Source organism: Hemibagrus wyckioides, linkage group LG11, assembly GCF_019097595.1.
Source record: "Hemibagrus wyckioides isolate EC202008001 linkage group LG11, SWU_Hwy_1.0, whole genome shotgun sequence".
In the NCBI taxonomy this organism is placed as follows: domain Eukaryota; kingdom Metazoa; phylum Chordata; class Actinopteri; order Siluriformes; family Bagridae; genus Hemibagrus; species Hemibagrus wyckioides.
Window position 1 is genome coordinate 16,416,209 of NC_080720.1, and position 26,537 is coordinate 16,442,745.

Below are 26,537 nucleotides of genomic sequence, written 5' to 3' on the forward strand. Positions count from 1 at the left end.
TCCAAAATGTCTAGGTATGCTGAAGCATTAAGAGTTCCTTTCACTGAAACTAAGGGGCCAAGCCCAACCCCTGAAAAACAACACCTGCAATCAATGAACTGGACAGGTGTCCCAAAACTGTTGGCAATAAGACAACCTAAGTAGTGTGAAAGTGTGAATGAAACAGCATATATCTTCTTATAACGGTTACCAGTTAGATTTTTATGACCAGCTCAAATGAACTACTTCTCTGTCTGCCCGTGCTGTGTTAATGACACCAAAATATGAAATTTTTCAGTCAAATGCTACCCTAGGAAACTCTGGGCTTCTCAAATTTCTGCACTACTGAGGAAGTGCGCGCGCCGTCCCAGTGACTGTGAGCGCGCGCTGGAGAGACACGGGCGAAGGAGGAGGAGGAGGCAACGGGAAAACAGGGGAATAGCGGTGGTTGGGGGGGAGCATCGCCGAAGCGGATTTCTGGCATCCTCTGTGTGTATATCGCACTATACTTCGCTCTCTCGAGTCGTTATATCTCGCGAGCGGAGGCGTCACCTTCGGTTTGTAGGTCGTTATCTTGTGTGAGTGAGAATGAGCGACGCCTGGCGCGAGCGCTGCCTTGCTGTGTAAATCTGCGCCCAGCCTCTCCGCATCGCGTGTCAGATCTGATGGGAGCCAAAGCGGATACAGGTACAGCATCAACACACAGACTGCTCTGATCGCCACCAAAATACAAGCGTCTGGTCTTTTTCACAGCGCAGGTCTTATTATTATTATTATTATTATTAATTGGTTTTTGGCAACATGATTTCTGTCGATTGAGCTGCTTCTTTACACGGAAAGCGGAGGAGGAGGAGGAGGGGAACTGGACCGGGATATATTTTTTGTTCATTTTTGCCCCCTCACCGGGCACTTCTGAATCACGCTCCTATCATAATTTAACCATCGGGTGTGATGTAGGACAACGTCCGAAATACGACAAGAGCAACGTTTATGTTTCGGAGCTTGACTGTAACTGTGATATTATCTTTTTCTGTCGTTTGTCTTCGGCCCCCGGATACGCATTTTTGAGGGAACCCAGCGGGGCAGATAGGGGGAGATATAGACGTAGGGGAGAACGCATCAGAGGTGGAAAACCCAGAGTGCTAAAGACAGAGAGAGAGCGCGCGAGAAAGAGAGAGAGAAAGAAAAAAACAAGGAACATTAAATCATGCTGCCTTCGCAAGAAGCCTCCAAGATCTATCACGACAATTACATGCGCAACTCGCGGGCCATCGGCGTGCTGTGGGCCATCTTTACCATCTGTTTCGCCATCATCAACGTGGTGGTGTTCATCCAGCCCTACTGGATAGGCGACAGCGTAAACACGTCGTACGCCGGGTACTTCGGCCTCTTCCACTACTGCATGGGTGAGGGAAGCTCGAACCGAGAGCTCCACTGCCGGGGCACGTTCTCCGACTTAAGCTCCATTCCATCAGGCGCCTTCAAGGCCGCCTTCTTCTTCGTGCTGCTCTCTATGGTGCTCATTCTGAGCTGCATCGCCTGCATGGCGCTTTTTTTCTTCTGCAACACCGCCACCGTGTACAAGACGTGCGCCTGGATGCAGCTGCTCTGCGGTGAGGAGTTCTCTTTTCTCTTCTTTATAGCCTAGGCTTTTTCTTTAATAGATGCTGTGACGTGGACTAGGATGCAGTGTGATGATCGGCTGGGTGAAATGTGTCTAAGGTTTCTTTAATTAGCCTGTTCTTCCACTTGTTTTCTATCACATTTAAATCCTGCATCTTAGTGACTGTGGTCTATGGAGTACACTGCTATGTAATTTTGTGGCAAAATGTCATATGTTTTCCATGCCATAAATCAACCTTTCCTGCTGAGTACTGATGGAATTTATGCATGCAGTACTGCAAAACATCAACAGGCTCTGATTTATGCATACCACAATGAATAAACAGAAGCTGATGTATGTGATTTAAAATGAAATATGCCCACTGTATTGCTACATGCTTGTTCTTCTATCAGATTGTCATGTGAAGATTAAAGGTTAGTTTACAGATTTGACCTAAATGTTAGTTCAACCTTACAGCAATTATAGCCAGGTGCATCATGCCACACACATATACACATTAAATGCCAGAACATTAAATGTGTTGAAGCCTGTGTTAATACCTCTAAATCATACACACCTTCAGCTAATGAGGGAAAAAAAGTGTGAATTAATTAGTTCTTAAAGCTGATTTAAACTGTTAATGATGCAATGTGGTAATAATAAACAGAACAGTGACACTTCATATGCTGGCTTAAGAGGTTAGCAAAAACGAAGAACTCTCATGATTAAACACACACAGAGAGAGAGAGAGAGAGAGTCACAAAGATGCTGTGTATTATAAAAACGCATGATGGCACTTTCATACTGTAAAGATCAGATCTTTTTTTGCAACACAGAATGTGGCCATTTTGTAACGAGGAGCACACTTCAGATGCAAGGTAGTCAAGCTGTGTTATGAACATACAAGGTGGGGTTTACGGTTGTAAATCAAGCCTTCATCTGTCACATGATCCACACAGCCTATCGGAAGCCATAATAATCATCAATTTACAACAAGATGGATGCTTTGCAAGCATGACATTTTATCAATGAAATGTTTGCGTATGAAGCTGTTTGTGCTAAGTAAACAACTAAATAAGATTTCATACGGTGTTAAGTGTTTGTGTGGTTTGCCTGTGCATGGGCTCAGACAGACAACAATACACACATCATACAAAATGCACATAGCTCCCTGCTATAGATGTTAATCCTTCTGGAGTTGTGTTCATTTAGACTGGCTGTTTAGAAATCAGTACCTGAATCTTCAACACTTTGGTCCTTCAAAAGACAACATCTAGTGAAGGTGGGAGAGAGTAGTACATTTCCATTTTACGTTTAAAGTGTTTTGAAAATGTCCCTATCCAGAGCGGTGTCCAGAATTAAGCTTATTTAGTCGTGTCTTTTGAGAACATATCCTTACACTCGTACAAATAGGCCAGTTCTACAAACCATAGACTGCATCTTCTGAGTCATGAAATAATGTGATTGTTGCTTATTCTTATTTCAGGTCAAATTCCTCTTGCACTTTTATTCAGGCATAACCTTTACGTTTTTTTCTAATGCTTCTTACCCTTCAGAAAGGTCATTGCATTTGTTTATTTGAAATGAGATGTTTATGAAATGAGACCATTAACATGGCCTTTAAAGGCTTTGCAACTGCTCTCTATCTCTTTCTCTCTCTTTCTTTCCCAGCTGCCATATATAGTCCCTTTCATCAGGAACACGTGTACACCCACGCATTCATGCATTTATCTCATGTTGAGATGCTTTTCTGTTGTAAAGAGTGCTTATTTGAGTTACTATAGACTTACTGTAAGCTCAAAACAGTCTGGTCATTCTGCTCTGATCTCTCTCATAAGCAAGGTGTTTCAGCCTGCAGACCCTCCAGTCACGGGATATTTTTTGTTTTTTGCACCATTCTGTGTAAATTCTAGAGGCAGTTGCATTTGAAAATCCCTGATCAACAGTTTATGAGATTCTCAAACTTGCCCATCCGGTACCAACCACCATGTCAAAGCTAAAGTCACTGATCTCAAACCTTTTCCACATTCTGATGTTTAATGCAGTCATTAAAGGAGAACTTCTCCTTTAACTGAAGCTTTTGGTTTGTATCTGCGTGATTGTATGCATTGTATGGCTGATTAGATAACTGCATGAACCTGCAGATATTCCTATTAAAGTGGACAATGTGTGTGTATCTAACTGTCAGTTGCTCCTCATCTGTTCAATTTTTTGTTCACATTCTCCTGTATAAAGACACCTTATGGTGTACAGATGAGGGAAAGGTTATGTGTGTGGTTTGAATAGGCAGTGGGCATGGGTGTATATATGTGTGTGTGTGTCATAATGCTATGTTAGCTCCTTGTTTTTTTCCCATCAGTAACACCGGCTCAGTTTGCTTGCCCTGCTACTTTTAGTGCTCACACTTCTTGTCTTTGCTCATGTTTGTTTCTTTGTTACAGAGACATTATCTGTATTGCAAAATCTTTCACTTTTAAAAAGGCAAGAATAACATGACATTTCTGTTAACATTTACGCTGCTAATATCAGGGGGTTGGTATATGCCTTAAGGGGCTTCAAATCAGTTATGTACAGTTTTAGCTTATTCTTTGGCCACTTATGTTGTACAAAATCTGTTGATCCCAAAACTGTTTAATTTCTCTATATGCTCCCACTCACTCATCCTCGTTCAGCATCAGCCCTGAGCTTATCACAGATGAGACAGATTTCCTTGCTGAGGAAGAAAAAAAACTGCATCACTGACACTTTCTTTGAAATCTTGACAGCTGGTTCTGAAAGCAACCAGATGCCAAGCTCAAGATCCCTTTCTTTCTAATTTTTTATCCAATGTGTTAAAGAACATGAAGATTTCTAGTGCAGGTCAGTGACCAGCTAAGCAAATGAAATAATCCTACAGATATAAACACAAACATGTCAGTTAAAAGTCAAATACGCGAGAGTAAGTTATATAGCATATATTGCACATATATTGTATGATGACTAAAAAAGAAAAAATGCAGCAATAAGAAGGCAACAGTGGCATTAAAAGTGGGATACGTTAAAGCTCTGCTTTGTTGTGAAACACCATCTTAGGCCGTCATCATCATCCCACAGTAATAGATGACTAACAGTAAATATTTATCCTCAATTTATCCTCAATCAACATAGATAGCCTATTGTAGAGAAAATACACAAAAGCTAGCTGGTTAGCTGACTTGGATGAGATCTATCTCTAAACTCGCTATCATAGACTGAGGAGAATGGAGTCAGTCCTCCAGCTGGCCAACCGAGGACACATCTACTGTCATACCGTACACCAGAAACCAGGATATTAGATAGTATGGTTTTAATAAAATCTCCATCCTATCCCTAGATTGAGCTATTAGTGTTTTGGAATACAAAATATAAAATAGCCCTGGCCATTTTATAGTATGATGACTGCAGTGTGCTTTTTCCCCAGCAGCTGTTTGTCTGATGGACTGAAAGGTTATGTATTGAATGCTAGTGTAAAATTCTATGCAGGTGCTACTGCTAAAAGTTAAAAAAAGTACCAGTGAGAGAAATGATACTCACCCTCATTTTGGTATTGTGTAGGCATATTGTATAGGCTTCAATAATGGCAATGGATTTGAGCCAGTACAGTAACAATTACACTCTGTATATAAACAAAAGTTTATGGACACATGACCAGAAATACAAAGTGGTATAGAATGTCTTTGTATGCTGTAGCATTACAGTTTCACTTCACTGGAACTAACAGGCCCAAACCTATTCCAGCATGATGAAGACCCTGTGAACAAAATGCACAGAGCCCTGACCCCAACCCCACTAAATACCTTTGGGATGAGTTGGAACACAGGTTGTGCATCAGGCCTTCTCACCAAGAATCGGTGCCTGACCTCACTAATGCTTTTGTGGACATATGGGCAAACCCCCACAGCCACGTTCCAAAATCTAGTGGAAAGCCTTCGCAGAGGAGTGAAGGGGGACTACATCTAGAATGAGAAGTTCAACAAGCACAATGTGAGTGTGATCAGGTTTCCTTAAACTTTTGACCATCTACTGTATACTGTGTACAGTAAAAGTGCTCTAGACCAGCAGCAGTGTTGTTAGAAATTTGGTACTAGGAAATTGACAGCTCAATAATTATAGGACATTTCTTCATATTTCTCAGGATGTGCATTTTTTGATAAGTGTACTGTTAAATGCTTATGAAGATTGGTGGAATTCCCTTCTAAACAAGTGCATATACAGAGCACAGTTCCAGGTATCAAGTCTTTGTGTGTGGTTTAAATACATCTGCAGACTTTTTTTTTTTTTTTTACACATATCACACATGATATTACATGCCTCTTCCAATTACCATATATAGCTCAGCCAGGTTGGTGCAATAAACAAAAAATAATAATAACAATAGTAATAAGCACAATCCGTAATAATTTGTATTCTTGTTTATTTTCCTTCTGGTTTGCGTAAATCAAGTGTTAATGATTCATACAACGTTATTTGTATTACAAAATGTAAAGTAAGATTATTATGAGTTTGTCTGTGTAATGGAGATACTGAGCTGGAGTTTAAAGTCGGAGATTGAAAACCAGAATGAAAGGTGTGGGCACTGTGAAAGCTCTTTACTGAAACATTCATTACAAGGTTATGAGCTCAACAATAGCCAGCAGCCTGATTTTTTTCAAAGACTACTCCACTGAGGACTGTACTATGTGTATATTTGTGTGAGAGAGAGAATTCATCAGTCAACAAAATCAATAAAAGACAACGCTATAAGCTAGTGTAAAAGTGAAAATTACACTCATTTACTTTTGATTGCTTCTTTGAAATATATGTTCTAGTGCACTGTAGCTAAATTGAAGGTCCTATATAGATTCTCCCCTTAGGTTGGATCCCCCAGCTTTCCTACCCATAATCCTCTTCTCTCTTTTAAAGTATAAGCTTCTATCAATTCCACACTGCATGCAAAGATAGCATCAGCAGCAGATGAGCCCTACACTGCAGGGATCACACAGGGATAGGAAAGATAGTTCAAACCACACTGAACGCCTGACTAAAGATACACACACATATGACAGACCCTTGAACAGAATGCATCTGAACAGTGTCAGGGAGGTCATTCAGTTAAAATGAATAGTATTCATGCAGCTGAAGAGGGGTGAGGCACAGAGAGAGGGAGTGTGTGTAATAGGATTGGATGTAGATTTAATGCTTTCGGCTTTGGCGGTGATGATAGTTTAATCAGCTCTGTGATACTAAAGTGCAACTGCACTGCTCTCTTCTCACACCTATCCCCACTCGCTTTCCTTTCTGCAGCCTTCCTTATTCTGTTGACCTCACTGTTCATCAAAGCTCAATGTTAAATCCAACCTCGTCTACTTTTTTTTTTGGTAGCCATTTCTTTTCTTACATCCTTTACTTGAGTCCTCAGAGGGAGGAGCAACAACACAATAAAGGGAAACAAGAAGAACAGACAAGAAAAAAATAATTAAAGAAATAAGAAGATGCTTCCCAGTGGAGTGACAGAAAAGCTCTTTGTTTAAATCCCAACAGCCCACCCATCCATGCCTCGAAGTCCAGCACAGCAAAATTGGTCTTATTTTCTGGGTGGGAGGGATGGAATACTCTTTCTCCCCTGGTACTAACCAATTATAGATGTCTGTGAGCTCATCTATGTGGAAGGACCGATGAGCTCTTTCCCCTGACTATTCAACTTCCCTGTGATGCAGACTGAGCAGCAGTTTGAATCTTGAAAGAAGCATGTTTTAGTCTTCACTTTCCCTGATTGTTAGCTATCCTGTGATAGGGATAAGATAGCTAGTAGGTGGGAATTGTCAGAATGACCAAATTGGATGGAAATGGGGTAAAAAGACACCATCAGTTTTGGGTGTTTTATTGCAAACTGATATCAGATCAGATACTGATGTGAATGTAGCTCTAAACAGCGAATACCTTATATTTGCAGCATTAGTCAGACTCCCTTATCCTTTACGTCCTTAATTCATAAAGGATAACAGCAACAACATGGTTAGAAAGTGTTCTGTTTGACTGTGGTCACGTGGAAGTGCTCAGAACTTTTTGACCCTACAATGCAAAAGGCTTATTTTGTACATTAAAAATGTGTAAATTTAACCAGCAGCCAATTATTGCAAAGCAGCCTAACCTCATTCACAATCACCTACTTGCCAAATGCCCAACTAGAAGCATGGACTGAATACATAAGTAAACATGGCAAAGGACTTATGAATTAGACTTCACATTGAATTAATACACCACGTTGCATCCCACTTTAGCTTCCCTCATCTCCTGCTCTCCACATTGCTCATGCAACTCGAATAGCATACTGATAACTAGAGTATTGACTCTGCATATTGATGAGACCTGTTTTAGGATGCCTGCTGGATACAAAGCTTTACACACACACACACACACAAGCTATAAATTATAAATGATTTCGTCCGTTCACCCAGTTAAGCAGCAGTTCAGCTGTACATGCAGACATGATGCAGTCTCTTAATGCCTCTATACACCTAACTGTTCGGTTGTTGTTCATTTACAGTTCTTTCTGGGTAATTAGTGGTTAATTAGATATGATTTGAGGCTCCAGATATTGTGCTCAGAGACAGAGTGAAATTCTAATAATGCGCGCACACACAGACACACACACACACACAGAGTTATGTGCTGCATATGGTGATCTTACATTTAGCCCCTTTCTCATTATACATTAGATAACATTCATTAGTGCCCTGTCATTTAATATTAGCTCATATGTTAGCATGAATGTTGAGTGCAGTTACATTTATTTGAATATGCTAATACATAAATGCACTTACACACAGTCACATGGATTTTCATGTGCACAAACACGCACACACAGATGTTAGCAGCTAGTTTGGTGTGCACAGTCAGACTGAGCTTTCAGGTTCAACTAAAATCTACATAAGTGTAGTCTCATAGGATGACTCAGTGCTAGAGTGTGTGTGTGTGTGTGTGTGTGTGTGAAAGAGAGAGAGAGAGGGAGAGAGTGCGCTCATGCAACACTGCGTAGAGAATTCTCCCCGGCTTGTTTCCAGCTGGCCCTAAGTCATAACAGCCTCTTATAGATTTTTAATCACCTCGCCTTCTTCCATAGAAAATGCGATTGCATTGCATTTCCGTAAGGAGGAGAGCAACAGACTTTGTCTCCTTAGCAAATGCTTGCATCCAAGATAATGGAGCATGTCTCTGAGGCATCAAATTGTCAATCAGTGTAAAACATGGAGGTATTGATTTTCAGCAGTAATGGATGGTATTCACTTGTTTATTCCCTGTGCTGAACTGAAGCCTATAAGGCACCAGGAGACACTAGGGTCTGGCCAATACACTGTTTAGAAGAAACAATAAAATCCCTAACTAATGTTAGGGATGATGTTGATAAAGCACAGTAACAGACTGTTTTTTCGGCTGATGTCACACTGTTCACACAGTAAACAACTAGAATAGTGCAAACACCAGATGTAAACAAAACCAAACAACAACAAAACATTTACTTCTTTATGGATTATGTTACGTTACGTAGCACTGCATTGGTGCAACAATATTATCCAAGGTGTTTAATAAAGATATTAGAAACAAAAACATTTTGTTTACCTCTAAATATTCAGATTTAGAAACTAGATGCTGCTAATGTTGTTGTTGTTGTTGATGATGATGATCATATCACATCTGTGTTTTGCTAAAGTTGTTAGAAAAAATTGTAAACTATAAAGATGTGTGTGCCAGGAAAAGAGTACTCAGAAAAAGATAAACATAGACTATTTCATTAATGAAGCTTTTATTCACCTTTATCACTAATGTTTTCCTTCATTCTCATGTTGGTATTTACTGTTACTTGGACTACTAGTGTCTTTGTCCAGATGCAGGTTATCTACACACACATACTGACCAACCTCTACATGCAGTTAGCCAAACATAATCACTAACAATAAACTTCTGCTTCATATCAGACCAGATCACACCACCTAGCCATTGATTATTTTCCTCTATCAGCATCTCCTGTTATGTTTTATTCGTTATAGTCTGGTGGCTCCATTATGCTTAATGTATGCTAAATTCAGGATAAGTGAGGTATGTTAGCCGCTCTTTCCCATTGTCTCAGCCACATTCCAGCACTCAAGATGCTACATCAAGTCTAACTCAATACACACACACACAAATATTTTGTCTTAGAGTCCATATATCTTCTAGTATACATTTAACATCAATAAAACCTAAAACCATTTCATGCTTTGTTCTGTATGATGCAGATAACAGAAGCATTTATTCCACACCATGTATACAAACCCCATGAAATCAGCAAGTGAATTCAAATGTAAAAAAAAACAGTATTAGTTTATCCTGAGAAAGATGTGGTGTCTTTGATATTGTCACAGTGTAGTCACCTATGTAAAATGCAATGAGTTTTACATTGTTTGTGTGTGTGTGTGCGTGCATGTACGTTTTGTACATGACTGAGTGACTTTCAGTGTTTATTGGCTGTATTAACTAATCCTTCATGTGTCACTGGACACACCATACACACACACATATATATATATATATATATATATAGTCTTGAAGATTTCCACTATTAAGCAGTAACTTTAGACCAGATGTCATAAATAAGATTAAATGGCTTTGCACCTGTAGCTGTAAAAAGGGCTACATTCAGAGCCAGAGTGCCTTTTTGCCTTTGAGCCCATGGAAAATCCAAGCAACTGACAAAAATATATGTGTGGACTTTCACAACTTACAAACAATTGGTACTACAAGCACCTGTACAATAATTGTAATTCAAATGTAAAACAGACCTCATAGATACTGCATCTTTTAGGAAGGAGGCAAAATTAACTCCCAGCTGGGAACATAAGTTGGACCAAAACCCCAGACAACAACAGAATAAATGATGAAGGAGTTGGAAGCATTAGGCCACAAATTTGTACATCCATCACTAAGAGAGTACTGCATCACTATGGTCTGTAAGGTTGTCAAGCAAGGAAGAAGCCTCTGCTCCAAGAGAGACATAAATAAAATCTGATTGAAGTTTGCAGGTGATCACACCAGGACAAAGCTCTACTCCTGGAGGAGTGTTCTGTGGTCAGATTAAATAAAAATGTGAACTATTTGGCCATAAATGCATCATGCATGAAGGAAGAGGATGAAGGAGTTCCATCCTAATTGGGAAAAATAGGAGGGGCAGCATGGGGATGTTTTGATGGAGAAGGGACCGGGGCACATGGCATCATGGAGGAGGATTATGTAAAAATATAGACATCAGAGAGTAAAAATTGGTTACAACTTGATCTTCTAGCAGGACAATGATCCTCAACTCCAGTGTATTAGTTGTCGAAGGTTACCCCAAGTGTTTGATTCAAGTTCAAGCAATTAAAAGACAATGACACCAAATACTGAAGTATGAACATTTTTAAATAATATTAGGTTTATTACTCTTAACATTTATTAATATTATGTGTATTACCCACGCTGTACAAGCTGTACACCTTTGAAATATAAATATTATTTATAAAATTATATATTATATAAAAATCTTTTACCACTGGAATATAATTTAATTAGATGTACTGCACTACCACCCCAATTTAAATTTTTTATCCCGCACATAATATATACCTATGGCCAACAGCAATAATTCACCTGCATTCATGACTATTACACTGCTGCATTAAATATCTTATTTTTTACTGAAGGGTGGCTCAGCATCGGTTCTACAGTTGTCTTCTAAATTTGATGTAGCATATACAAATAAAAAGCCAAGGAATCTTTTGTTTGAAGATTTTCCTCCTATGTCTACTTCCTACATGTAACCATGACATAATAAAAGCCTTAATAAAAAATATAGATTAAAAAAAAGGAAAAAAAAAAGATTTTTAATTTCTTGATTATGTCAAGCAAAATGGACATGGATATAATCAGTGAGTTTGTCTGTAAAGGAGGCATTTTAGTTTTAGTACGCCTGCTTCCTTCAAAACAGGAAACAGGTAATGTCCAGTATGTTTTAATGTCAAGATTAAAAAAATATGTCTATGACTAAGGAATTATTCAATGACGATGTTTGAAGAGGAAAAATCTGCAATGTTTGCTGTAGTGAGGCGCATTTATCAAATAGCCTAACGTGTTTGTGTGTGTGTGTGTGTGTGTGTGTTGGAATGTTAACATCCTGGAAGTGATGTCTGGCCATGAGTAAATAAAGCAGTGATGAATCCCTGATGTGTACACCTCCTGCTCTGACCAATCAGGGTGCTAATTAACACTCCCGGAACTGCAGCGCATTATTGTTTCTAGGAATCGTTTATGGGTATTTTAAGAAAGGGAAGGAAAATCAATAACTCTCTGAATTGGTGTACTGCATGTACCTGTATATATAATCAGTTAGAAATAAAGTGCACAAATACTGATGTTTCTCCTATACACATTTGCATTTATGTTGTGTTTGGAGGATTCATTTAGCCTCTTCTGACTGCTTATTTCTTTACAACCGTAATGTAGACTGCAACCATAAATATTATTTATTTATTTGTTATTAAAATATTGCACTAATCCCATTGATTATATAGTATTTCTATTTTTTTTTTAAAAATCCATTGATGCCCCCTTACAACTCTCTTGAACCCCAGTAGACTTTCATTTTTGTACTTCAGATTGTTCTACAATTATATGAATTTAATGGTATACAGTTAGATCTGAGCCTGCAGCACTGTGCACTTTATCCCACTAGCAGTAAGATTGAAGATCTTGAATGAAAATACCGAACAGGATATGAATCTTTACTCTATCTTTCTGCATAAATAAAGTTACAGGATCATATTATTAATTTTATTTTGCTCACATCTGGATTTGTGATATTTGCTGCAGACAGCAGTCAAAACCTGAAGTTAAATTGATATCCTTCTTAATACACACAACCAAATACAGAAAGATTATATCAGTGTCAACTGTGTGTGTGTGTGTGTTTCTCCCCTAATTGGAAAGAAACTAGGTGCAGAAATGGAGCTGTGCTGAAGAGAGGACAGATTCGTCACCCACTGTCACCCCACAGACAGGAATCACCATTATGCAAGAGACAGAGTGAGAAAGTGACTGAGAGAGACAGAAAGAGACACTGAGACAATTTTCATACAGAGGTGACAGTCTAGCTTGTTTTAAAGACTAAATTGGTAATGATGTATGGAGGCTCAGCCATCCTTGCACTAATGTATACTCGCATAATGTGTGAGTAAACGAGCAAGAGAATGAGAGGGAAATGGTATACATAGAAGGGATGTAGTTTGTGGCTGCGCTTAAAAGAAAGCGAAAGATCAAGGATGACTGGTAGATAGAGAGGCAGACGATGAGTAAGTATGTGAGCGTGTAGAGAGGGTGTGGGGAGGGAGATTGAGATGAAATGTATGAAGACTTCAAAGGGGAACAACAGGATCAGTTCAGCACTGCTATTCAACCTAAGGCCATAAGGCAAGCCTAAAGAGAATCAGAAGGTTTAGCACAAGCATACACACATGCACACACACACACACGCTCTCACATTAATATCACCTAAGATTTAAACACACAGCACACAGAACCAAAAATGTTGTGTGTGAATATGTTCCTCATACTGTAAATACCCATAAGTCTCTAGGGTAAATTTGCTACGTCTCTTTGGCTCTCTTTCCCTTTCATTCTGCATTCCATCAGTGTGCAGCAGAGCTGAAAAGGTTCTTCAGTGTTCCTAAGCAAATCTGTATTGATCTATTTTCCTATGAACATTGATGTAAAATATATTAGAATGCATATAATTATATTTTTTATAAAAAGTTGGATGAGGCTTATAGACTTGGCTGACAGATATTTAGAGGCTAAGAGGATCCATTCTAAGAGTTAAGTGCATTTAGTGAGAAGTTAATACTTTTAATTTGCAAAAACTGAACCTAGTTCTATAAATGCCATAGAATGGATTTAAAAAAACCTTTGAGTGTTGGTGGAGTTTGCTCAAAGCAGAGGAGTGTCTCATAAGCAGTTAGTTCTTTTCTTTTATAATTTCTACACATTTTTTTTATTTCTTATTGATAAAGTATTGTGTTTGTGTGTGCATACAATGTGTACAGTTGGAAAAAAGGGATAAAAGCAAATAACTAATTAAACAGGAGAAAATGTAGAGAACACTTCTTGGGCACTTCTTTCTGAATCACACTGAAAAAATAGCTGGCTGAATTTACTTCATTTATATGTGTACATCAGTTCCATGTAATTGAATTAAATAACATTAACACTATTAGTTTTCGTTCTTACACCGTGATCTGAGTGAGTATTTTCAAAGCCCTGAATAAAATCAAACATAGAGCATGCACCTGAGCTGAGACCCAAACTCATAATGCTAGTATTTTGCACATTACCACTGTGCTAACGCATGCATGTTTTATTTGCCTAAATTTAATACCTTAGTTATAGTTCCAATAGGTGCTAGCCTCATCAGATTTCACAGTGTAACTCATTTATGCTAATAGTTCAAGCATTGATCGACATTGATCTACATAGTTCAATCTACTAATTAAAAAAACCTGCTTAAAGTCGAGTATAAGCAATGCAATCACATTTTGTTGAGAAACATAATATTCTATGTAATCTATTTGTAATCATTTTCAATTTGACTGACCACACATTCCTTCTTTTTTTTTTTTCAGTGCATGGCAAGCAAAACTACATCTGAGTTTGCGCATGCAATGAAATCTAGGAGCAAGGAAACTCACACAGCAACAAATTACAGTTTGAATTATTCATTTTAGCACAGAGAACAAGCAGTTTATTACTATTGGCATTTCTGTTCCAATGCCATCAGCATGAGTGGAGGCTCATCCATCTAGTGACTCCCCTGGGACTGTGCTCTTGGCTGGGGCAGAAACAGTCTCTGTGGGCCTTTGAGAGCACCCTCACTCCTGTTCAAACAGATAACACTGTAGGATGAGGATATTCAGCTCAGAGAGAGTGAGAGAGAGAGAGAGAGAGAGAGAGAGAGACTGAATGAATGACAGGAAGATACAACAGTGGAGAAAATAGACTACCAATTTAAAGCTGGATATATAGTACACCCCATAAGTATTTGAACAGTAAAACCAATTTCTAAGCCCAGGCACACAGGATCTGAAATTAAACACTGACCATGAGGTTAGAAAAATAAAATGTCACCCTAGGACATTTGCATCTATTTTAAGTGAACCATATGTTCAATCATTTATACATAGTCCAGTGAGTTCAGGGGGCTAAGAGAACCCGAACAGGTTAATTTAATGAACTGACTTGTTTAGTAAGTACTTGGTTGCAGGTCCTTTGTAGGTCTTATGTCTGATGTATGAGCCATATAAATATAGTGAAAACTTTACCTGCTTTACATATGCAATTTAGCAAGCTTTATAATGTGTACTAAAGAACACATGAGGTCTACCTATTGTTACATTTATTGGCTTCTACTGTATGTTTTTTATGCTTCATTATCAATGAATTATACATACAATATATCAGCAAATCTGGAAAACATTTCACATGCATTGCAATTAATACATTTCATATTATATTGTAAAACATTTAAGGATATTCAGTGGGACAGTATTGATCAATTCAGTATATCCGAAATATCAGAGAATAGCTTATGTCCCATGTTTAGCAGACAAGCAGAATTAAACACAAATGATATACCTGTAATTCTTCTAGAGCTCAGAAACCTGGAAACTCCTCTGGCATATACACAGAACACACATGAATATTGGTTCAGCTGATTTGAACCACCTGGTATTCTAGGCCAAATGCCCCTGTTCCCTTGGGCAGGTGAGCACTCAGAGGTAGCAGCACCAGATGATTGGATGCGCCAAACCTGGGCGTCAGTGCACATCATCAAGCTAAATGGGATAGCTTCCCACAGTGGCACTGACTCCCATAAAAAAACATTATGTCCATGATTTATTGAACCCTTCAAGGTACTTAGACAGATTAATCCTGTATCATATCACTTACAATCCCCTCCAACCTACAGAATCTTTCCTGCCATCCATATATCACTATCAATCTTACCCCACCTGCAGCACAAAAACACTTTCCATGATGGAACCCAGTATCCCTGCAGCCTCAATTCTTATCAAAAATATTTTTTATAGAAATATAATTTTTTTGGAAGCAGTATGCATTCTGAAATATTTCGCATTAATGTTTATTTGAAAATGCATCAACATAAATTTCCTTGGGAAGCTTGAACAGCCTCTTCTGCCTTATTGCACACGGATGGAATGCATATTAAAGAGAGACAGATAAAGACAGGTAGCTAAATTACCCCAGGGACTCATGGGTAATTAGAAGCAACATATACACATACTAGGGATGTAACTGAGTATGAAGATATCATTTGGATCGAATACATAACAAATAGAAACACAGATACAAGCAGTGGTGTGTTTGTCTTTTTCTTTAAATACAAAAGCTTCCACAATGCTTCAGACTAGGTGTGTGCATTGGGATCCCGCAGGACGAAAGAAAATGTTGCAGAGAGTGATATTTTTGCTTTAATGTGGAGCATTAAAGGACAGCTCTTGGGAAGGGCTACCAGGTTTCAGCAATATTCTATCCCAACTTCAAGTTAAAAAAAAAATAGCCCAGAATGTTTAGGAATAAATTTTTTCAGTTGAACAAGTTAACAGTGTGTGCATTTCCCGTTTGCAGTATGCATCTTCAATACATGGCTATTATCTGCAGAATTCCCCTGCTCACAAGACCAACTTCACAGCTTGAATATTAATGAGAAGACGTACTCTTCATTTTTCTTCATCAAGGTCTGTACTAGTAGCCCAATTTAAACACCTCCTTACTGTGCTCTGGAATAGCCACAATATACTTTATTGTCCATTTTTATTACTTAAAAATCGTAAATTTTCCTGGAAACCCATCTATGCATTAAAATGAAATGGACCTTAGGCAGGCTTACTCACAGCAGCACTGTGACCCAGCTTTATAACAGAATTTGGTAGCATGAGCAACAAACTTTTATGGAAAAAAATAATTAATTAATAAATAAATAAATAAATAAATAAATAAATCTGGCAAAATATTAGAAAATGAGTATTATGAGTATTAAGTTTCTTGACTTAATTAATATTTTAGCTTGTTAGCTTGCTTAGTCAGTCACATGTTCTGCTGATAGGGATTTGTATGTTCCAAAAAATCTTTCCCAGCAACCCCTAGCACATACAAAACTTTCAGTCCTGTGCGCTGGGTGTTTAAACCATAAACCAGGTAAAGACACCAGTGTGTCATCTAAAGTGGAATTTTGACTGATTTCTAAATTCTTCCTAGTTGTGAAGTGTGCAAAGTGATGCCTCTTGAACTGAATGTTTCCTGTCAGGATTTATGATAGGAACCAGGGGCCATGATATCTACAAAGTCAAGGTAGCTGTTGTATTTTACTTCCTTTTTTTTATACATATTTTATGCACTGGTAATAGCACAGACATGTTAAATCTGTAAATCAGTTTTCTTTTTCTTTCTTTCTTTCTTTACAATTCCCTTACAAAGGCTGATGGTATTCATCAGAGAAGCTGCAGGAAATCAGATTAGCTATTGAAAGTAGTGGTAAATTGCATTGTACTCTTTTGCAAAAATAAATCTGCTTCAATGCCAGCCAGTTTGGTTTGTCTGCCTTCTGGCTCTCACTTTATCAGTCTGCTGCACTTCTGCATCTGTATTTTGTAGTTGGAGCCAATACAGCTCTGAGACATTTAGGAAATAATTAACATCCTTGTTCTGAACATTCTGTAGAATACTCCTTTAATGCAAAATAAATAAATCACGGTGACAGGCTTATTTTCACGTGATTGTGGAGATGAGCATGAATGTAATTTTACTCCACAAGGCTGTAATTGAGCCTGTGCGTGTGTATGCATGCATAAATTGCCCACAATCTTGTGAAAGGACATTGCTAAATAACAGGCATAAATCATTTCATTATTGTCAGACAAGCAGAATGAGTGCAATGCAGAACATTTGAATCCTCTTTTATATCACAACTTGGTCCAGTGGCACAAGGTTCCCAGTTAGAGTTTGGGTTCATGTCTGACTGGAGTCTGACATGTTCTCCTGATTTCTATGTAGTTTTCCTCACACCTCCCCAAATCTTGTGTCACAGGTCAAAAGATTATGTTAATGTTCACATTAAACATGTGATCACAGTGATTTTGACCATTTTGGTTAGTTTGAGTATTTCAGAAACTGTTGATTTTTTACACACAGCAATCTCAAGAGTTTTAACAGAAACTCTTGGCCAGACTGGTTCAAGCTGACATGAAGGCTATGGTAACTCAAATAAGCGCTTGTTACAACCATGAAGGGCAGAAAAGCATCTCTTAGGATTTACACAGAATTGTGCGGAAAAAAAAAACATCCAGTGAAGTCAGTTATGGGGGTAGATGCAGAGATTTGTTGCAGAGCACACAACATGTAGAACTTGTAGACATGTAGAACATGTCCACTTTTGTCAGCCACGAAAAGGAATCCAAGATGAAAGTTGGCCCAGGCTCACCAGAACTGGACAGTAGAAGATTGGACCAGAAAAAGTCAAGACAATGTTTTGGGGGTTTTTTTCTTTCAACTATAAACGGTCCAGTTTAGGTGAACCTCTTCCCACTATATTTTATATATATTTGAGTAGCTTTGTCGTCTCACAGCTTCAATATGGATCTCAGGTTACAGACTATGTCCCCGTTTAATGTTTGTGTGGATTTCTCTGGGTTCTCCAGTTTCTTTCCCACTTCCCAAAATCATGCTTGTAGATGGACTGTCCATGCTAATTTACCCCTAGTTGTGTGCATGGATGAAAGTGTAAATATTTACATATGTACATGGTGCCCTGTGATGGATTGGCATCCCATCCATGGTGTAATCCCACCTCATGTCCAGTGTTCCTGCCTCCAGATCCACCATTACCCTGGCCAGGATAAAGCTGATCAGCAGTGACTGTTCTTCAACCATGTGCAGGGGAAAAAGCAGCCCCTTTCATTCAGTTCTTTTCAGATGTACTTTGTCTTACTTTGTCATTCTTTAGTCTCATGGTCATATACAGTTGGGTGCTGGCATGACCTAGTTGTATTCTTCTCATAATTCATTAAAATGTTTTTGAAATACTGGTCATGAATCATTTGATGTTCAGAAATAGTGGTGATCCTCTGAGCGATCTTTGATTCTTGCATTTGTGACAGTGAGCAGCACTGCATTCACAAACATCAAGAACCAAGTGTTGAGATTTTTTCTCTTTGCAGATGGACTAAAAAAATCTCTAAAATGGAATGATGCGCATGCAGCACTGTTCAAAGAAGCAGTTCCGCTGATGTGGATATTTGTTTGTGAGTGTGTGTGTATGGGAGGAGGTATTGCTCATTGCTGCAGGCAGTAAGACTCTCTGCTTTAGAGCCAGAGCTGCTGAGGTGTCAGTTCTTTACCCCACACTCTGTTCTCTATGACATTGAGTAGTGATGTGAGCAATAATATGGTTTTGATCCCTTAATAGAGGGAATAAAAAAGGAATATGATATCGCATGCTATCACATTATTTGATTTTGTTATGTCTTAACCTTGAAAGCTTCTATTTTACAAACATGTGCTGAGAAGGAAATGTTGTGATAAGGACCATATTGCTACTAAATAAAGTTAATGCTAAGCATCAGGCTTCTCTGGTTCCCAGGGAAATGAGCAAGTATTACAGCGTTTTTAAGTAAGCCTCAAGATCATGGAATACTATTTCTATAATATTTCTATATTGTTCTTTTAAGCAGTGGATTTTGAGGATTGTTTTGTGTCTGTATCAGCATTTCTAGATCAATTTTGCATCTTTCTTCCAGGTCTGAATAACATGTCTCTATTCCTCTCTCTGTAGCTGTGTGTCTGGTGTTTGGATGTATAATTTTCCCGGCTGGCTGGGATGCAGAGGTGGTTCAGGACTTGTGTGGTGAGGAGTCAGGGAAATACACGCTGGGGAACTGCTCAGTGCGCTGGGCCTACATCCTGGCCATCATCGGCATTCTGGATGCACTCATTCTCTCTTTCCTTGCCTTCGTCCTCGGGAATCGCCAGAGCGACTTCCTTCAAGATGAAGTCAAGGCTGACAATAAAGGTAAGGGGACGGCTCCTGAGCACAAGTGATCTGATCCAATAACCCATGTGCACCACTGTGAAGATGGTAGGAAAGAAAATCAGTTAGTACAGTTAGTAAGGCAAGTAGAACTCAGAACAGCAAAAAGGAAAGAGAGACATTAGGCAGAATAGGCCATGCTTTTGTTGGTCCACATTTGGAAAAGAGAGCAAGCACTCAAAGAACTGAAAGCATTCCACCTGAACATCAACAGATCAATAAATAAGCCTGCTGGCCACTGGATTTTTACACACAACAACATTTTAATACAACAAACATCACAATGACAGGTTTGACAGAAAACAAATTAGACTTATCAAGTTTATTGTCATATGCATAAAGAGTGCTTTAAGCATCTGTATACAATGAAATTCTTGTGCTGCAGTTGTACACTCCTACCCAGAGACAGTGAAAATGATAAATAGCTCTTTCTTAGTACAAAAAGTAACTAAAGTCAGCAAGTGAAATAATAGTAAACTGCAAACAATGTGTGCTGTCATAAAGTGACATATATGTCTTACAACAGCAGGGCTTTGCACAGCAAGACTTGTCAGTAGAATGAATGGACTGTTTGTTTGGTCTAAGCATAACATAATGCGTATAAAAAGATTTACATCGTGAAAATTAAGGTAAAAGAAAAGTTATTAAGCATTTGGAATCAAGATCTTTGATTTTGTGATTCAAGCAGTATGTGCAACCTTCACATTCTCGAGTTGGTTACTGAACGGATAATATTTAGCTGCATGAACCACAATAATATAAAACATTAGTGTTCAGTACAATAGCATATACTGTACACTGATCATGCCATAACATTAAAACCACTAAAGGGTGAAGTGAATAGCATTTCATCTCATTACAGTGGCACCTGTCAAGATGTGGGATATATTAGGCATCAAGTGAATAGTCAGTTCTCATAGATGATGTGTTGGAAGCAGGAAAAATTGGCAAGTGTAGAATTTGAGTGACTTTCACAAGGGACAATTTGTGATGGATGGACAACTGGGTCAGAAAATCTCCGAAACAGCAGGTCTTATGGGGTGTTCCCAGTATGCAGTGGCTAGTACCTAACAAAAGTGGTCGAAGGAGGAAGAACCTGTGAACTGGCGGCAGGGTCATGCAAAAGCTAGTCCTTTTGATCCCACAGGAGAGCTACTGTAGCACTGTAGTGGTTTTAATGTCATGGTTGACTGGTGTATAGTTTAACCTGATGAAGTGGTAGAAGGAATGCATTTGAGTAACATAATCCATCATAAGCCAAATTGAACAGAATTTATAAAAGACATAACATCTGTCTGAAAGTCTTCTTGCTCCAGGAAATTCATTTGCAAAATTTCTAGTGGTTTTCATCATGTAATGAGAAGTGGTTCCATTTCTAGATACTATCAAATACTTTGGAACAATAGAATTACCATCAGTGTACAATTAAACAGCCATAAAGAATTATTAATAAACATCAAATACAATACCACTGCAGACCACCAGAAACAATCTGTACATTCTAAACAATCTAATAAACAAGCTCAAATGGTTTATTAGCAGTAAATGTGAGAAGGAAACCCCCTGATTTAAACAAAATGACTGCTACATTAATGTGGGTCTTAGTGAGATGGTGGAGCTCACTTCCTACCGCCTCCATTTTATTTTGTTTACTCCTCTCTGCCGACTGATGTTTGGAGGAAGTAGGTTGGGGGGTGGAGGGAAGGGTGGAGCTGAACTGTCTCATGAAAGCATAAGAGAGGGCACATGTTCATAAATATTTCATCTTTCCCTCTTAAACCAGACCACTGTGGTAGACTCATCCATATAGCTATTGCGTGACAAGCAGATTCCCATCATCTCTTTTATGTCATGCCCATAATTCAGACACAAAAGAGGGAGGAATGTGGTTTGCTAAGGGTTTAGAAGAGAGTACGCTACAACTCTAGTAAATCCCTTATGATAAAAAATCATTACAGCCTTGATAGAAAGTAATACAACTTAAATGAACGTGAGGGGAAAGGAGAAAGCAGGGGGCTAAACAAAAATCTGCCTGAAGAAAGAAAAAAAGAAAGAAAGAATGAAAGGAAGAGGGAAAGAGAAGAAAAAATAACCACCTTCATAGCCTCCTGATTCTATTGAGGAAGTTGCCATGGTTACATGTCTGATTCCGGCAGGATAAGAAGGGCTGCTGCTCTCTCCCCAGCGACTGGGCACTCTGCAGCTGTGTCTTTCTTTCTTTCCTTCTCTCTCTCTCTCTCTCTCTCTCTCTCTCTCGCTCACTCATTCACTCATACACACACACACACACATTATCGCTCACATTATTATCACAGCCCACTCAAGCTGATAATTCAATTTCATATGAGGGTTTTTAAAAAGGGGTGGAGCACTAAGGTTTAGAGAACTGAAGTGGGGGTAGTCTTGTGTGTGCATGTGTGTCTGTGCACAGCATCTGTGGTAGTCAGGAAATCTGCGTTGCAGCATCAATAAAAATCTCATGGCAGCTTGCCAAGCATCCCCCAGTTTCTATTTCTTCTCTCTAGCATTAATCCACTCGCCATTTACTCTCTTTCCCTTCAGAACTGATCACATTTTTCTTGCTTAGCACAAATTCTCACCCCAACCCCCCACTCCCTCCTTCATCATGCTAAATGCTAAGTCAAGTCATATGTCTTTAGCGTTAGTGAGCAGAAACGCACAAGCCATGGCATCATGCATTACATTTTTATGGAACCTGGAGGGAATCCTGCCACTGCTGAGCGTGACTCACATCTCTAAGTAAACCTAGCATGCACCTGGACAGCAAGGGCAGCACAAGGCAGATGATAAATTATTCAGTGCATATTAGACACTTTATTAGGCACTTTGCTGCCCACCATACAGCACTTGTGGTCTTAATTATTTCTTATTCAGAAATTGTGAAATAGTTTCGAATTAAGGTGTGTTTTTAGTGCTGCTGATTGAGTTACAGATAGACATTTTCATGTTCAGAATGTAAAAGGATGTTGTAAATGGTTTTGGTCTCCCACACTCCAAACATCCTGCTGATTTACAATCACAGTCAGGGCTTTGGATGGCATTCCACTGGCACTGTAAATCCTATTGTAACGGGGCAATGGGAGGCAGACTCCTACGACCTGGCCACACGCCATGTGATTTATGAATGGCAGTGATAGACTACACTGCATAGAGTGTCTTTTTTTACTTCAACATGGCAGAAAACAAAATAATCAAATGAACTACCTTACAAGATTTGTTCATTAACTTCATACCAACACATTTTGCCAACAGTGTGCAAATTTATCCTTGATGCACACCTTCATATAAATGCAGCCCAAACTAAACAACCGTTTCTATTCTGTCTTTACAGACTTTGCAGTATCAAGGGTAAGTCTCCCAATTGCTGTGGCTTCCGTGCTTGTGTTGCTGTATGCAGTGATCGTGCTCCAAACATCAGTGTTGTGGTGCTGTAGTATCCTGGCATTATGTATGCTCTGGGTTAGCGCATAGATTGCTCACCCCTGCTTGTGTGTTGCAAACCTGAACCCCCAAACCTGAACCCCCAGTGTCACACCAAGGATTCTACTCTGATAATGGTGAGCTTAGAGGTGCTGGGTCACAGAAGGACAGATGCATGGCATTGGAGGACAGGACAGTAAAAGAAGCGCGTTCAGGAGAACAAGCAATGGAGGACTGTTTTGCGTTACAGAAGCCTCTAGCAGCAAATGCAAATGACTTGAGATGTCAGGTCAGAGAACAGATTCGGTTGAGTCGCAACACGTTCCTGGCAGCCCTGCAGTTCAGCATGTACTTACAATTACACCTTTAAAGCAGAGGACTAAAAGGGAGACCTACAGCTTAATTACTAGATGAGAAATACATAAATGCATAAAGCAACAGAAATTTAATGTAATGACCAGACAAGAGCCTGCATGATAAATGCATGCTTAAAAGCTTTTGCTGGTGCACACGCAAGGCCAACAGAAATGTTCGACTGTTTGTATTGTAGTCAAAATAGAACAAATCTTACATGCAAAATGATTCATTAAAAAACTAGTCAGTGGTCCTCCAGGTTAGTATGAACTGATGGGCCTCTCTAATGTAATACGTATTTGCTGGCCCAATTTACCAGTTTATAGGCTAGTATGGTAGGAAATGGGAGAACATAATTATTTCATGGAGAAATTCTGAACATTAAGAGCTACACACACTTTTTCTTTATGCCGAGCATGCAAAGTGTTATATCTACTATATCTAGTGTACTTGTCTTATTAGTATGATTAATAGTGCTGTTTTCTCCTCAGCAGCCACTGCACCTGACCTCTACACTCCGAATGGATGGTGTAAGATGAAATAACTAAGCTAATTGATCAATTTATCACCCATGTTTCCCTTCTCTAGATATATGCATGCAGTCCTAGCATGCAGCTTGAATCTACTTTAGCCAGAGATTTTGGACTTGATTGTTCTCCCTTTGGTTTATTGTTACTGACCTGTGTGGCGCAGAAATTCCCCTTTTTACTAATATGTGATTTCCTCCTTTCAAATATTCCCACCCCTAATTTCACCTTTTTCTGAATTTAAGAATTAAGGCCTAAGCAACTATGAATAATGTGGCTTGCAACCAGCACTTCTCATATGCCGTTAACGTCAAGGCTCATTATAATTTGTGTAGGTCTATAGTTCAGCTGGGATTACACAAATACCCCGCGATGCATCATGTAAGTAGTTTTTTTCAGTAGCATTTGTCATCTACAGCTTCAACTTTGAGCTCAAAGATGGAACTTTGAAACAATTACAATGAAAAATATATATAAACTTGATATTTAGCCAATGTCTTCAACAGTCTCTGGCCTCTTCCATTAATATGATTCACTTCTTAGGTGGAATGGGAAGCAATGGATGCAAGTTAAGCTTCTTGTTTGTTTGTTTTTTTTATTATTATTTTTTTTATCGCTGACTGAAACTGTCTTGACATATGTCCTCTTCTCATAGGAAGTTGCAAGTAATTCTATATAGAATAATATAAAAAATGGAAAACCAATATTATTTTTTTGGCAGATACAGTAGCTACAATAGTTAGCTAGCGCAGTATTTCAATCTGTGCTAGCTGATCTGAAAATCTGAAACATTTGAAACCAACTATTGTGCTGAGTGCTATCTTCTCTTCTCTGTAGTTTGGTCAGCTTGTTCAGCTGTAATGTCCATATTATGCACCATCAACCTCTCAAATGTCTTTAATGAATCCCAAGTAGGAAAAGTCACCTATCTGCCATGTTTAGCCAGACTAGATTAATTAAGATATTTAGATTGTCCTTCTCAGGCCAAATGTTAATGATCGCATGCAAGGCAGAGAAGCTGAGCCTGGGCATCTGGCCCAAAGCCTTCAAAAGCACACAGAGCAGAGCAAAGCAGGGGAGGGGAGATGAAGTGGGGGGACCAGGTGGTATCGCAGTGCTCCACCGTATGTTTCTCTTTCTCATTCCACCTTTTTTTCTTTAAACGAGGGAATTCTTTGGTTGTTTACTGTCTGGTGGTGCAGTGGATTGCCTGGGCCAAGTGGGACATCAAGCTTTGTGTCATCAGGCGTCATAAGTAGGTCAATAATGGTGTTATGACAGATTATTTGTTTATGTAATCTCCCTCTGTGTTACAGCAGTCCATTCTTCCCGAAGAACTGCCTCAGATTGATTTTTGTATGTGGAATTCAGTTTTCATTAAATTGGGCAGTGCTTCTCAATGGGTCATCTAGTGGGCAAGATAAACAGTAAAGCTCCACCAGGCCTTAGCTCAAAATGAGAACCCTTTGGATTAAACATAAATATTTTTGGTGCCTCCAGACTTGGTGCCTAGGGTTAGGGTTCTCTCAAGTACACTAACACTATTTATGCCCAGTCCACATGTATTGGTAAAGGGCAGAATATGACAGCTGTCCTTAAAACTCTAAATGGTATCATGTTTCTGTGAAATGGAATATTTGGTCATAAGACAGAGATAGGTTGCTTTTGCCAGGAAAGACTGTAAAAGTTTACCTGTAATAAAAGAAAATGAAAAGTCACAAAAGATTAATGTAGTTTATTCATTCATCTTACACAGATTATCCAGTGATGTCAGGGGTGAAAGGGTCAGGGGATCTGCCAACTGTCTTGTGTAAAAACACTATTTTGATATACTGCTCGAAAGACAGACAATCAATGACACCTGAGCCGTGTCTGCCATGTTTGTTTTGGTCTGAATCAACATTTGGTCAGAAAAATTTCTGCAGCATTTTTTGAGAGTTGTGAGCACAGTTTGTTAATATAATCTGAAAGTATATTGTATTGCTTGATGGAGGGATGATTTTGCCATTCTGAAAATGTGAGTATTTTCCAGTATTGGCTATTATTGTATAAAGCTTGTAATGTGGCCCTGACATTGTGGTCCCTGGATACTGTTTATGTAATATTCCATTTGTTTATGTGAAATATCAGAGGCATTATGTACCATTGCCTACAGTAATATTTAATCACACTGTTCACAGTGGAAGTGGGATGAGATAAGACAGGTTTCTGTGCCCAAACTCCATTCTTAAGACAGAAGGGGATTGTATTGGCAGGGTGAGAGGCTCGGGACATGTGTAAGGTGTAATGGACTGTAAATGGAAGGAATGATCTGAGAGAGAGAGAGAGAGAGAGAGAGAGAGAGAGAGAAATGTGGTATGAGTTTAAAAGCATTTACCCGAAATGGCAGTAGAGACAGGCCTACAGCACTATAAACCACAGAAATGACACTCCTCAGACATATCTCAATATCACTTTAACTGACTTAAGA

At 38.9% G+C, this 26,537-nt stretch overlaps 1 protein-coding gene across 4 annotated transcripts in view; it reads left to right on the plus strand.

The window, feature by feature from the left end:
* Positions 1-353: 353 nt before the first annotated feature.
* Positions 354-26,537, plus strand: part of lhfpl4a (LHFPL tetraspan subfamily member 4a) — a 31,308-nt gene continuing 5,124 nt past the window's right edge. Inside the window, exons 1-4 of one of the 4 annotated variants that reach the window (XM_058402511.1) lie at positions 354-1,592; positions 19,491-19,727; positions 23,098-23,114; positions 24,032-24,070. In XM_058402511.1, coding sequence (XP_058258494.1) covers positions 1,187-1,592; positions 19,491-19,727; positions 23,098-23,114; positions 24,032-24,070 — 699 coding nt within the window. In that variant the 5' untranslated portion in view covers positions 354-1,186. Of the gene's footprint in view, positions 1,593-19,490; positions 19,728-23,097; positions 23,115-24,031; positions 25,323-26,537 lie in introns of all 4 variants that reach the window. The other 3 variants (XR_009206037.1, XM_058402512.1, XM_058402514.1) reach the window with 3 other exon arrangements.